The sequence below is a fragment of the Dicentrarchus labrax genome, unplaced genomic scaffold (genome assembly GCF_905237075.1).
Source record: "Dicentrarchus labrax unplaced genomic scaffold, dlabrax2021, whole genome shotgun sequence".
NCBI lineage: Eukaryota > Metazoa > Chordata > Actinopteri > Moronidae > Dicentrarchus > Dicentrarchus labrax.
This window is the reverse complement of record NW_026136723.1, coordinates 4,481,958-4,496,316: the sequence shown is the minus strand read 5'-3', so window position 1 is coordinate 4,496,316 and position 14,359 is coordinate 4,481,958. Positions and strand designations below refer to the sequence as shown.

The 14,359-nt window shown below is 38.2% G+C and overlaps 4 gene segments (V, D, J or C); 1 reads left to right on the top strand and 3 right to left on the bottom strand.

The window, feature by feature from the left end:
- The window catches only part of LOC127358075 (Ig kappa chain V-III region MOPC 63-like), a 60,477-nt gene extending 50,808 nt beyond the window's left edge, over nucleotides 1-9,669 (top strand). Inside the window, 1 exon segment of the V gene segment in view lies at nucleotides 9,163-9,669. Within this exon segment, the coding sequence occupies nucleotides 9,163-9,497 (335 nt within the window).
- Nucleotides 4,128-4,956, bottom strand: LOC127358102 (immunoglobulin kappa variable 6D-21-like). The segment is given in 2 exon segments: nucleotides 4,128-4,537; nucleotides 4,753-4,956. Coding segments are annotated over 2 exon segments (360 nt in total).
- On the bottom strand, nucleotides 6,860-7,683 carry LOC127358095 (Ig kappa chain V region K16-167-like). The segment is given in 2 exon segments: nucleotides 6,860-7,204; nucleotides 7,312-7,683. Coding segments are annotated over 2 exon segments (423 nt in total).
- An 848-nt stretch (nucleotides 9,670-10,517) lies between the features above and the next one.
- LOC127358111 (immunoglobulin kappa variable 1-39-like) lies at nucleotides 10,518-11,686 on the bottom strand. The segment is given in 2 exon segments: nucleotides 10,518-11,321; nucleotides 11,537-11,686. Coding segments are annotated over 2 exon segments (357 nt in total).
- Nucleotides 11,687-14,359: the final 2,673 nt, after the last annotated feature.

Sequence of the window (14,359 nt, the reverse complement as noted above, 5' to 3'; positions counted from 1 at the left end):
AAGAAATATGGTCACAGAACTGAAAACCAGCTGATGAGTGAACAGAGCACACAACTATTAAGAGCTGTTAACTACTGATGTTGTTTTAATTTTATGTGGATACATTTTTCTGAGTGAACATTTGTGTCTGTCACGACGTTCAGGCTCGGACTTCACGTTTCTAAAACATTCAAGATGGCTGCCGTTTGGCGAGCGAGAAGAATTTTGGAGTAACGGAGGAAAACTTTTAATTTACTGTGGGCTAGTTACAAAAGTCAAGAGAATACAAACATATTCGTAGCGCTGTTAAAGAAAGATTCGTTCTGTGTTCCTTTGTATTTTACCGCCGTGCACTCGGTTTATCAGTATGAAGAAGCAGTTTGGCGCGTTACTGTTGCACTAACGTTACCTAAAGAGTAACGTAACGTCGACTTTACGTTACAGGTACGGTCCGTGTATCTTTTGGTCATTGGATTTTCCTTTCAGAAACGGGTATTAAAAAACAGAAAACGAGTGGTTATATAGTGGTACAAATATGGACTTTTATTGTTGAATTTCTCCAAATTGGTGCAGTAAAAATTCTTGGTATTAAGTATGTTTGTAGTCTCATATGTGTAAAAGTCAAATATACCATCAGTAGCCAGGAAACACTGAGCAATATGTTTTTACAGTACCTCAAATATGGTCAATAAGACTTTTATTTTGGCATTTCTCCACACTGGTGCAGTAAAGATACTTGATATAAAGTGTTTTTTTTATTCATCAGGGGCACAACACTTTAATGTAACATATTTTAATTATAGCTTACTGTTCTAAATACCTTTATTTTGAAAACCGGAAGTAAATACGCTGTTTCTCCACATTTACCATAATGCTGAGAATACTTGTACACTCGAAATTTAAGTGCGGCTGATTAGACCACGGAGATCGGACTCACGGCTGGATTGACCGCAGTCTACTAGCCTACTGTTTCTTCTCCACAGCACCGTCCTGTTAATGACAACATCCGGTCTCAGAATATGAAACAACAGGCCTTTTTTCCGTTTCTGTTTTCTAGTGATTTTATTTTTTGTTATATGAAATAGAAAATGAAAATCGAACAATTTCTTTAATTTCGCTCATCCCTTTTTGACCATGAAAAAGAAAAACGCCTTGTATTTCAATTTTAATTTTTGTATTTTAAAACGAAAATCAAATAACCACTCGTTTTCTGTTTTTTTCTGAAAGGAAAATCCAATGACCAAAAGATACACAGACCCTGTACTGTACAGACAGTCAGACTCGTCAGATAAAGCACGAAGAAGGAAAGAGAGAAGGAATGATACAATAGTAACACCTATTTAAAAATCAATTACCATCAGATCGATATATTGATGCATAGTATGGCATTTCATTATGATAGTACAAATATTTGAAAAAGTAAACATATACAAGTTGAGTAAATGATAAACACGCAACAAAACACATTTAGTGTTTGCATATAAAGCTCAACTGAACCAGTATATATTGTAACTATTTAACATATGTTTGATAAGTACTGTATGTATTTTAAGTTCACTTATATCTTTTGTAATTGATCTTTCCTTGTAGGTTCAAGTGGAAGCACAGAGTTTCCTCGAGCTTCAGAGACATCTCGGTAAGATGTATCCTAACATAGTGTTCATGGTTGAATGTACTTTTATTTTATTATTATAGGATGTAGTTTGTGGTCTGGTGAACTATATTGCGTTATACACAGAGGTGTCTTTATTTAGCATGGCCTCATTGATATAAATGGGATGGACAAAATAATAGAAACACCTCAGTATAACGTGATACAGTTCAACAGCAGCACAGTCACAGGGAAAAACTGCTAGCTTTGCTGCTTACAGTGTGCAATGGATGCATTATGTTTTCCTCTTAAAACACAAGTTGAAAAATCTACATTAATCTATATACATTTATGTGTTTGTATGTCTGCAGGTGTTTGCTGAGTTCCATCGCATTATAAATGTGAAGCTATGTAATCAGTTCTACTGTGAGGTTGACAGACACACACCTCAACTGATTGCCCTGTACAGAGAGACGGACAGGCAAGACAGCAGAGGCACTCCGAGAGATCTTCAGGATTTATGACCGCCATGGGAGTTTAAGATTAACTTTGCTGTGAGCACAATGATGGATCTTGATGATGACTCTATGATTATGTAAGTTGAACTGGCTTGATGTGCTGGTAAATATTTCTATCATGATTATTATGTTTTGGTTGTCAATCTAGGAACAACATGATGTAAACATGAGACGCAGTCTGGTCCTTCGTGCCCTCCCGGTGTACCTAAGAGAGGATGACTATGAGTTCTTCAGACCTGGAATGTAAGTATTTAGTGCACTCAGAAATGTCAATATCAATGACATGTACCATGAAATATAGTATGGGAAACGCCTCTTTTCATGTTCAAATGGATGGATAGGTTGTTTTTCCTCTCTCAGTATAATGCTAAAATGTGGTATGTACAATGAAAGAGTGATTGGGGACCTCCTCTCCAAATTAGAGAGAAATCCACAGTTCTTGTTTCATGCAAATCTCTTTCTGTAAGTGTATTTGAATCCAATATGAGTCTTCAGCTGTCTGAGTTAGAATGATGTTGACATTGTTAATGATACATGACTTTAAACCTTTTTACTGGAATTATCCTCGTCATTGGATTGTTTGTATTTTTCAGCAAGAAGATGAGCCAGATGTTGCTGACACTCCTGTGGGTCTCCTTACTGTGGTCACTGACAACACAACCCATTTCAGCCCCACGAGCATTTCTGTTGTCATCGAAGATGAAATTGTTGTGAGTGATCTCCCTAGGTTGACTGATGTTAAGTTTTTAGAGAACTGTTCAGGAATCAGTGTTCTTAACTCCTGCTTTTAAAATAAATCAGGCTGTGGCATTTTGTTTTATTTCTCATCTTAATGGCATTACTAGAGAATCTCTAGCAATGCCAACCAATGCTAACCCTATTGATAAGCCCAGGTTTTTGTACTGAACAGCTTGTGGGAAACAACTGTTCAATTCATGCACTATACATGTTTAATGTTCTGTTGCCTAATGCCTACCTTGATGCACTACCTTTATGTTGCCAGTTGAAGTACGGCACAGTAGAAACCAGTACTTTATTTTAATGTTTTATTTTAAAAAGTGAGTTGCAGCCTTCCAAAATGTTTTTTAACAGTGTTAAATGGCTCCACATTCTAATAGTTGTCATTGCTGTTGAGGATGGATTATATTTAGAATCTTATTCAATTTGATCATGAATCCTTTGTGAGTTTTTATCATAATGTTTACTGAATAATGTAAGATGGAGACCCAAAATACTGAATCTACCCTCTGTAGCAATGACCACTATCAGAATATGGAACTATTAACACTTAATGTACTTTAAAACACATTTAGTTTTTTTTTCTTTTAATTGATGACAAGCACTTTGTTTTGACTGAGCTCCTTCGATTCGTAACTTTTAAAAATCACATTGTGTTGAATAAAAAAGTTGTTAAATTGTCACTGTGGTGTCACTTTAATGTTTTCTAACATTATTAGCTGGTTATAATTGTGAAGTGGGCTGACATGAGTATTTCAGTTTAGAATTATTTTGAGTGGATGTCCCACATTATGAGTGTATTACTCCCTAATGTAAGTTGAGGAATATCAATATTTATAAGATAACATTGAGATAATTTATGGCAACTGTAAATGTGATTTTTATTTTATGTAAACTTAAAACATTTAAAAACATCACTAAAATATTGTTGTGTAATCTGTTACAAAATCATTTTGGAGTTGTGTGAACTTATTAGGGTTTACAGTGTAGAATACAAAACACACAAAATTACTTAAATATGTTATCAACATTTTTAGTGATTTGTAATTTATTTCAACAATGAGTATGTTTGACTATGAACAATGTTAAGATATAAAATTAAAATATAATTATAGTTTTAGTGTTCATGTGTTATCATACTCCATGGATTTCACTTATCAATGAATTGAAATCATACTTCGAGAGAGGTTACCACTGAAGTGCAGCAGACTGTTTCACACCCTGTTTTCATGAAAGCATTAAAAATATGACTTTTTAAATACTGAACATTTTGTGTTAAAACGTTCAAAGCTAATCATTATTAAGTATGTTTTTAGTGAAACCTCTGTTGTTTTAGTGTCAGTGCAGCTGTTGAGTCAGATCAGTTCCTCTCCAGCTGAGGGAGGTTTTTGTACGACGTTGTATCACTGTGTGAACGGGAAGCTGTTACTCTGCTGACAGTAGTAAACTCCTGAATCTTCAGCCTGAACTCCACTGATGGTCAGAGTGTAGTCAGAACCAGATCCACTTCCACTGAAACGACTTGAAACTCCAGACTGACGGTTTGAAGCTAAATAAATCAGGAGTTTAGGAGCTTCTCCAGGTTTCTGAAGGTACCAGTGGAGGTTGCTACCAACACTTGAACTGGTTTTACATCTGATAGAGACAGTCTGTCCTGGAACAACAGACTGAGTTCCAGGAGACTGAGTCAGGGTGATTTGTCCTGATGAACCTGAAAACATGAAACAGAGGAGAAGGGTTATTGAGACAAATCCAGCTTGGAGAAAGATGATCAACATCCAAACAGAAGAGTATCATTTCTTTAACATGGAGAATAGATGGAAGAAGGTAAATGCTGCTTGTTTCACTGTTTCTCCATCATAGCAGAACATCATTGTGGTGAACCTGGTTGCATCCTGAAGCAAAGTTTTCAGAAGAGAGTCTCACCCTGAACAAGGAGCCCCAGGGTGGCCAGCAGTAGAGTCAGTGACATCATCATTGTGCTGCCGGCGTGTCAGTGGCTCTGAAAGGCCTGGACAGCCACTGATCAACACTGGCCTCTTAAAGGCTGGGAGCAGAGAGGAAGGACACATATGCAAACACACAGAGTCAGTGAACTGTAGCTGTCCTCAACATATCATGCTGTTTCCTCCTCACTGCTGGGAGTACTGACTGTTTAAATCATCCTCATGCTGATTCACAGAAACTCACAATGCTGTATAGTTATTGTAAATTGATGTTTTAAGTAAAGAAAATGTTTGCTTCTTCATTTATTTAACTAAACAAAAGTCTTAAAGGGAAAATCTGTTTTATAAGAGAGGATGGGCCGAGGTGGCCTCATGTAAACAGCATTAGGTCAATAAATCCACTCACACACATATAGGCCAGGACAACTGTCAATCATTACACTAAAAATAATAGAGAAAATGAAGGTCCATAAACAGGTCACACTAAACAACTAACTTTATTTTACAGAAAGTACATTTCAGCCTTTTTTCCTCAGCACAACACTGGACCAAACGTTCATCAAACTGTTGTAAAAGACCTGAGATCAAATGTGGATTACAAGGAACTATCAATTGTATCACTATTGTATTTAAATGATGTCATTAGTAGAGTAAATTACAGTACACTGCACGTCCATATAGACTGTAGAGCTATGTTGTTCTCTGTTGTACACTGTTAAACTGGTTCAGTCCTTATCTGTCAGGCAGAGATGATGTAGTCTCACATGGTCAACATTCCTCAGCTACTATCAGCATATTATATGATATAAAGATGATTGACAGCTGTGCATTGTTACATCACAAAATGATTTCTGTCTGCTCAATAAATATGTTGATTTTTCTCTTCATTATTTATTATTATTCATATTTATTGTCCCAGTCACGGCTGTGACTTCACTTCTGTGTTTGCGTTTTGCAGAACTCACAATAAATACCTATTACTCATCTGAACTCCTGTGTGTGAGTCTGCTTCTGGGTCCAATCTGTGTTGGATCTATGCACAGCTAAAAGTTTATTCCTGCCGGATCCTCGAGGGTTAGCAACCTCAAATATAAAAGATTATGGACATTAAAGATGTTTTACCATCTCTCTAATCTTTCAGAAATCAGGAGTGGTTGGTGTGTCAGATTATTTTGGAGATATTGCACTTGAACTGAGGTCTGACTGAGCGATACCTTCACTGTATCTTTAATACTGGCAAATGTTTCCAGTTGCATCAATACCCAGGTGGATTGGGGTCGGCTCAATGTAATCGAATCTTTGTGTTTGATCAGTTAGAAATACGAGATTCTCATGGAGATCCTTAATACCACTTTTAGGCGCATTAAACTTTATTTTTTAGACCAAAGATGTGCTGCAACTGTGCACCTCCTGGAACTCTCCAATCAGTTTATGAATGTCAGCAGCTAAATGTGAGCCTGCGTTTGGAGATAAAACAAGGCCAGACTGTTCATAAGACCATTCTCTTGTACTTCATTACTTACACTTTCTTTTCCACCATCCAAACCTGTTTGTGACATTTTGATCATTTCACAGTTTTAATGAGCTAACTGTACTGACAGTGGAAGTACTAGAACTGTGGGTACATCTTATTGTTATGTTTCCAGCTGGTGATACGGATATGAAAATAGTTATAACTAATTATCATAGTGGTAAAACACTTTGTCCTGTCTTTATTATGCAACTGGAGATGCTCACATAAGGTTGAAATATGTACTGACACAAAGCTACAACCCTCCATTTTCAATGCTGCAGCATCTCTTTCTGTGTGTTGGTGGCACTGGTTGAACTGTGTGTCTGTCGTATCAGTATTTAGTATTCATTGTTCAAAATGTCATTCAATACAGACGAGTGAAGGCAAGAAGCTGCGTTTCTTGTTTCTTAATCCTTCTCTCGTTACTATTCACCTTGTTTAAAGTTACTGTGTGTGTGTGTGTGTGTGTGTGTGTGTGTGTGTGTGTCCTCAGTGAACTGTATCAGTCTCTGCAGTAGCTTCCAGCTGCAGCAGTCAGTTCAGTTTCTGTTCAGTCTGACTGAGGGAGGTTTGTGTACGACGCTTTTTCACTGTGTGAACACATACTGACTGTTGACAGTGTTAGCACCCTGACAGTAGTAAACTGCTGCGTCTTCAGCCTGGACTCCACTGATGGTCAGAGTGAAGTCTGTCCCTGATCCACTGCCTGTAAAACGAGTTGGAATCCCTGACATTCTCTGATTGGTGTAGTAAATTAGAAGTTTAGGCGTTTCTCCATCTTTCTGTTGGTACCAGGCTAAACAGTATGCACTGCTACAACTCCAAAACTGATGACTGGTCCTACAGCTGATGGTGACGGAGCCTCCCACAGCAGAGCTCACTGCTCCAGGCTGAGTCACTGTGACCTGGCCTCTGGACTCTGAGGATACAGAGACAAAAACATAAAGCAGCGTCATGGTTCTGTGGGCTTCATTTCAGAGGGACGGATGTTCATAGAGGAGAGGAGTTTGATTCTCTGGACTTTACCTGTGAAGCAGCAGCAGAGGAGAGTCCAGATGAGGACGGAGATCAAAGTCATGTTTTTGATGAGGAGGATTTCTGTGTCTTCTGTTGTCATGAAGGACAGCTGTCAGTCATCCAGTGTTCAACTCTCAGGACTATAAACTCTCCCAGAGCACTGGAGCATGGTGCTGCTGATGCAAAGTGGCTCTCTATGGAAATGCTCTGACTGACTCCAACAGGGACTTGGATTACTCTGATGATGCTGTTTCTCAATGGATCAATCACTTTATCAGAGTATTGATTAACAATGTATCAGTGATCATTTTAATGTGGAATGGGCTTGATGACTGCACAATGATTTTCTTTCAGAACGTCTTCTGTCTGCTTTAATTTAATGCTAGAGAGATCAATGTTACTTTCATACATATGGAACAACAAATATGTAAAAATGGGATTAATTCTGAACAATTGTGGCACTGTTTGATAAATAGAACATGAAATAGTTCATTCTTTTAAAAACAGGAACTGTTGATGTTGACTTTGTTGTGTTCAAAGTCAGAGAGCCGTGTCTCTCTACAGTGAGAGGTTTTTGTACGACGACTCAATCAGTTTGTATCACTGTGGTACACGTTCGGTGGAGGAACCAGACTGGAGGTTGGAAGTAAGTTCAAGTTTTGATGTATTTTATAAATTCATGAGTAACATTTTCTTTTCTGCAGGTACTTTTTTGTCTTGCCATTAAAATATCAAATCTTAACTTCTATTTTTCTCCATTAGTTTTCTATAAAGAAAGTAAACTGCGAGTTTTAAAATCCAAATTAAATTATGAATGTAATTACTACAATTCCTCGGTGAAGAGCAGAAGTCATTTATTTCAGTTTTGAGATTAAAGTGAAAAGTTGAGTACTTGCAGTTTAAGCTTTGTCAGACAAAGTCAGAGAGCCGTGTCTCTCTACAGTGAGAGGTTTTTGTACGACGACTCAATCAGTTTGTATCACTGTGGTGGACTTTTGGTGGAGGAACCAGCCTGGAGGTTGGAAGTAAGTTTCTGCTCAAATATTAAATATGGTATCATCAGTTAATGTTTTAATTTCTGTGTCTGAACATTTGTAGTAGATATAAATTGCCACTGGGCTGATCTAAATCACTTTAAAGACTCAATTTTATTGTTGGTTTGACCTTAAAGTTGAACTCAAAGCAGCTTTACTGAACTTTTCTTTAAATGTTCTAGTTAATTAGTGAAATGTGAACAGCTTGAACTGCAGGAAATGTTAAAGAACAACACTCATACTGTACAAAGGTTTTTAAAATTCTGTCATTTATTCTGCATTTTTAACTGCAGTTAAAATAACATTTAATAGTGTGAATGATAAATGTTAGGAATGATTCCAAATGTCTGATCTTCTAAAATGGCACAAATTGTGTTTTAACCTCAGTTAGAAATAACGCTGACACTTTTCTGAAGCTTTTTGTGTTTTTCAGTCCATCTGTTTAACAATTCAACTGTGGTTAATTAGTTTTAGCTGATGATTGATATTCAAAGTCTATTTTCATGTTTTTTTCAAATAGTCTAAAATAAAATCCCACCAAAGACATGTTTTAATGTTGATATTTATAATGTGCTTCTGTTATTTGCAGTGTAGTTTGATATATTTCAGGTCATATGAGGACTGTGTCTGTGCTGATGTGCATGAGAGGTTTCTTAAAGGGAAGTGAAACAATGTGTGAGTGAGTGACTGCTGGAGCAGAAAAACCATCTGACAGAAACTCCTTAAAGGAGAAAATCAACTCTCACACAGTAAAGGTGTCCAAGTGGCTGCTGGTTGATTGACAGCTGTGTGGTCCCTGTCCTCTAATCTGATCCGTGTCTCCTAGGTGATGTCCGTCCCACCCTGACAGTGCTGCCCCCCTCCAGTGAGGAGCTGCAGCAGGGGAAGGCCACGCTCATGTGCCTGGCCAACAAGGGCTTCCCCTCAGACTGGAGTCTGTCCTGGAAGGTGGACGGCAGCAGCAGCAGCAGCAGCAGCAGCAGCTGGGAGCAGAGCAGGAGCCCCGGGGTGCTGAAGGACGGCCACTACAGCTGGAGCAGCACCCTGAGGCTCTCTGCAGACCAGTGGAGGAAGGTGGGCTCTGTGACCTGTGAGGCCACCCAGGGCTCCCAGACTCCGCTCTCAGAGACACTGAGGAGAGACCAGTGTTCCCAGTCCTGACCTGACTCACTGGGACTCTGCTACTGGTTTTACTCTGCTACTGCTCTCACTGTGCACTCTGTAACTATCTCTCTCTTTCATTTGACATGTTTCAGTCAGAATATTTACTAGCTTGTTGCAGTGTTTCAATATTATTTCACTGTTTCCAGATAATAAAGACGTGTTCATCAAATCACTTGTTTTCATCTTTATTATTATCAAAGTGTCTTAATGATTTTCTCTTCATGGTGTCAGTGACTGGATTACATCCAGAGAAAAACTGAGGTGACGCAAATAATATGCATTATCCTTAAAATTAAACCACAAAAGTATAAAAAATATTCTGAATCCGAAATAAATAGGGGTCATCAGCACAGAAATATTTAAAATAAGTTGATGCAAACAATATGCATTATCCTTTAAATAAAAGTACAGAATGATCATCTTAAATAAATAACAGCATATCATCAGCATAGAGTTTGACGTGTAAGTTTACTGATTTTGCTGAAGAGCTCAACTGCACAGACAAACAATTAAAGTTAAAAAGGGAACAAATTAAAGTGTTACTGAATTACATACAGTATAAATACTTTTGACACATTTATTTGTTAGAATACATGTTGGCTCTTTTAAAATAAAGACATTAGCACAGTAATCTAATCATAAAGTTGCTCTCTGTTTAATTGTTTGCCCTCCATATTTACATACATGAGGGACTTTTACATAAAATTAAAAAGGCGTTATATAAGTACAGTCCATTTACCATTTATAATTATCACCTCTATGACAGCATCAACAACAAGTGAAAATTATAGGCATCATAAAAGTAGAATTATTTAAAATTGTTACTTTTATTTGTGAAGAACATCTGTCTTGGATTGGATTATAATACCCAAGTGACCACTGAGTATGTCTCTGCTACATCAGTGAGAAAGAAAATGTTAAAGAGGGCCATTACTGTTTCAAATATTTGTTTAACTTAAAAGTACATTTATTTAACCTTCAGTTTTAGTCCTCTGCATATTTAGTGTGTGTGTTACGTTTTTTTTTGTTTTCTCTCATTTTAATACGAGTACATCCTAACTCTATACTGCTCTATATGAAAAGTGTCCTGGGTGAATTTCTAGTTATGATTTGGGGCTATACAAATCAAACAAAATTGAAAAAGATAATAACACAGAATGCTCAGTGAAAGAAGAGTTAGCCGTAAAAATCTAATGAGATGAAATATTTCCTCCAGACCAAATGATTTAGTGTTTTTGTGTTAGAATTCCCTCTTAAATCATTTTGTTTATGATTCAAGCTTTGATCTAAAACTGTGTATCAGTAAACTGTAACAATGTGATCTATCACACACTGTTTCAGTGTAAATAAAATAATGTAGTAATATAAATAGTTTTACAGTTATTTTCACGAAATATCGTTTTTACACAATCATGATTTTTCATTGTAGAGAAACCTCTGTTGTTTTAGTGTCAGTGCAGCTGTTGAGTCAGATCAGTTCCTCTCCAGCTGAGGGAGGTTTTTGTACGACGTTGTATCACTGTGTGAACGAGCTGTAACCCTGCTGACAGTAGTAAACTCCTGAATCTTCAGCCTGAACTCCACTGATGGTCAGAGTGAAGTCAGAACCAGATCCACTTCCACTGAAACGACTTGAAATTCCAGACTGACGAGTTGTAGCTGAATAAATCAGGAGTTTAGGAGCTTCTCCAGGTTTCTGAAGGTACCAGTGGAGGGAGCTACTAACACTTGAACTGGTTTTACATCTGATAGAGACAGTCTGTCCTGGAACAACAGACTGAGATCCAGGAGACTGAGTCAGGGTGATTTGTCCTGATGAACCTGAAAACATGAAACAGAGGAGAAGGGTTATTGAGACAAATCCAGCTTGGAGAAAGATGATCAACATCCAAACAGAAGAGTATCATTTCTTTAACATGGAGAATAGATGGAAGAAGGTAAATGCTGCTTGTTTCACTGTTTCTCCATCATAGCAGAACATCATTGTGGTGAACCTGGTTGCATCCTGAAGCAAAGTTTTCAGAAGAGAGTCTCACCCTGAACAAGGAGCCCCAGGGTGGCCAGCAGTAGAGTCAGTGACATCATCATTGTGCTGCCGGCGTGTCAGTGGCTCTGAAAGGCCTGGACAGCCACTGATCAACACTGGCCTCTTAAAGGCTGGGAGCAGAGAGGAAGGACACATATGCAAACACACAGAGTCAGTGAACTGTAGCTGTCCTCAACATATCATGCTGTTTCCTCCTCACTGCTGGGAGTACTGACTGTTTAAATCATCCTCATGCTGATTCACAGAAACTCACAATGCTGTTTCTTAATGTCAAACTAAGCATTTTTAGTTTACAGAAGTATAGAAAAGTCATATTATGAGAAAATCTGTTATACAAGAGAGGTTCTGCCAGGAAGGAACACATGAAAACAACTGTCACACTTTACACAAAAAAAATGGAGAAAGTGATGGTGCACATACAGGTAATTCAAACTGACAATTAATATTCAATTTGATCATAAGGAATTCAATCGAGGATAGGCTCAGGGTAGTGGGCAACAGACACATTTTATTAGTACGAGAAATTCCTTGAGATGAACCATGTGGTTTTTCAAGGGGGTCTTCAACACAAAATAGAGTAAAGTACAGTACATAAAGCATTGCCTCATTAGCTATTCCTTAGTAAAAGTTTTATGCTACATGGTTGGTTTGGATCGTGGATGCACATATCAGATCAACAACCTTCCTCAGCTTGAGACACAACTGCAAACATCAGGTTACGAGTGGAGTTTGGAGGCACCAGTTGTGAGCAGCATGCCCTCTTCCATTTCTGTCAGGTCACCAACTGCAGCAGAAAATACTTTTTTCTTTACCAAACAATATGAAGTCCTCCTCCCTGTAAAACAAGACTAGCTGCACTGGATGTGTTGTAGTCTCTGCTAGTGTCATATAAACAGCTAAAAGCTTCTTTCTGACAGATCCTAGAGGGTTAGTAACCATAATTTAATCTTGATACCATACTGTGGATATTGAACACATTATTGTTTGCAATGATTTTACCATCTCCAAGGCCTTCCAGCACATCAGGAATGATTGGTGTGTCACATATCGTTGACATACTGCTCTGGAACTGAGGTCTGATTGAGTAATGCCGTCTTTGTGTCTTTAATGGACAGATACTGGAAAAATCTTTCTTTTTTTCATTTATGGGAGAATATGGGGACTGACAGACCCATACACTCCTTATCTTAGTAATATAAATAATAATATAAGCAAAAACTTGTTCTTACAGCAGCAGAATATGTTGCAGTCAAACCTGTCTGGTCCTTTATATGCATGAAGAGCAGAGCAAAGAGGCAAGAAGACATAACGTAGACAACAAAATACCAGAGTGTGTGGTATGAAACAGTTAGACTGTGAACATGAAACAGGCTCTAACTATAAAACACACAATACCAAACTACTGTACATATAGGGGCTCTTATATATGTCTGTTAAAGTGTCCTCATACATCAGGTATTACTTCATAATGCACAGGACTGTTGAACTGTGTGTTGTGTAAAACACTCCTCATAAATAAGGTGTGTATTCCTCTTAATGCACAATGCTTTTTAGTGCCATTATTGTGTGTTGTATAGCTACTGTCCTCACAAATTTAATGAGTTAGTGTGTGTGTGTGTGTGTGTGTGTGTGTGTGTGTGTGTGTGTGTGTGTGTGTGTGTGTCATCAGTGAACTGTATCAGTCTCTGCAGTAGCTTCCAGCTGCAGCAGTCAGTTCAGTTTCTGTTCAGTCTGACTGAGGGAGGTTTTTGTACGACGCTTTTTCACTGTGTGAACACATACTGACTGTTGATTTCATGTTCACTCTGACAGTAGTAAACTGCTGTATCTTCAGCCTGGACTCCACTGATGGTCAGAGTGAAGTCAGTCCTTGATCCACTGCCTGAAAAACGACTAGCAATCCCTGATGCTCTTCGATTTGCCCAGTAAATCAACAATTTAGGAGTTTCTCTTTCTTTTTGTTGGTACCAGGCTAATATGTAGTCAGAACCATCATAGTGCACAGCAGGACTGCTCCTACAGCTGATGGTGACGGAGCCTCCCACAGCAGAGCTCACTGCTCCAGGCTGAGTCACTGTGACCTGGCCTCTGGACTCTGAGGATACAGAGACAAAAACATAAAGCAGCGTCATGGTTCTGTGGGCTTCATTTCAGAGGGACGGATGTTCATAGAGGAGAGGAGTTTGATTCTCTGGACTTTACCTGTGAAGCAGCAGCAGAGGAGAGTCCAGATGAGGACGGAGATCAAAGTCATGTTTTTGATGAGGAGGATTTCTGTGTCTTCTGTTGTCATGAAGGACAGCTGTCAGTCATCCAGTGTTCAACTCTCAGGACTATAAACTCTCCCAGAGCACTGGAGCATGGTGCTGCTGATGCAAAGTGGCTCTCTATGGAAATGCTCTGACTGACTCCAACAGGGACTTGGATTACTCTGATGATGCTGTTTCTCAATGGATCAATCACTTTATCAGAGTATTGATTAACAATGTATCAGTGATCATTTTAATGTGGAATGGGCTTGATGACTGCACAATGATTTTCTTTCAGAACGTCTTCTGTCTGCTTTAATTTAATGCTAGAGAGATCAATGTTACTTTCAGACATATGGAACAATAAATATGTAAAAATGGGATTCATTCTGAACAATTGTGGCACTGTTTGATAAATAGAACATGAAATAGTTCATTCTTTTAAAAACAGGAACTGTTGATGTTGACTTTGTTGTGTTCAAAGTCAGAGAGCCGTGTCTCTCTACAGTGAGAGGTTTTTGTACGACGACTCAATCAGTTTGTATCACTGTGGAGGACTTTTG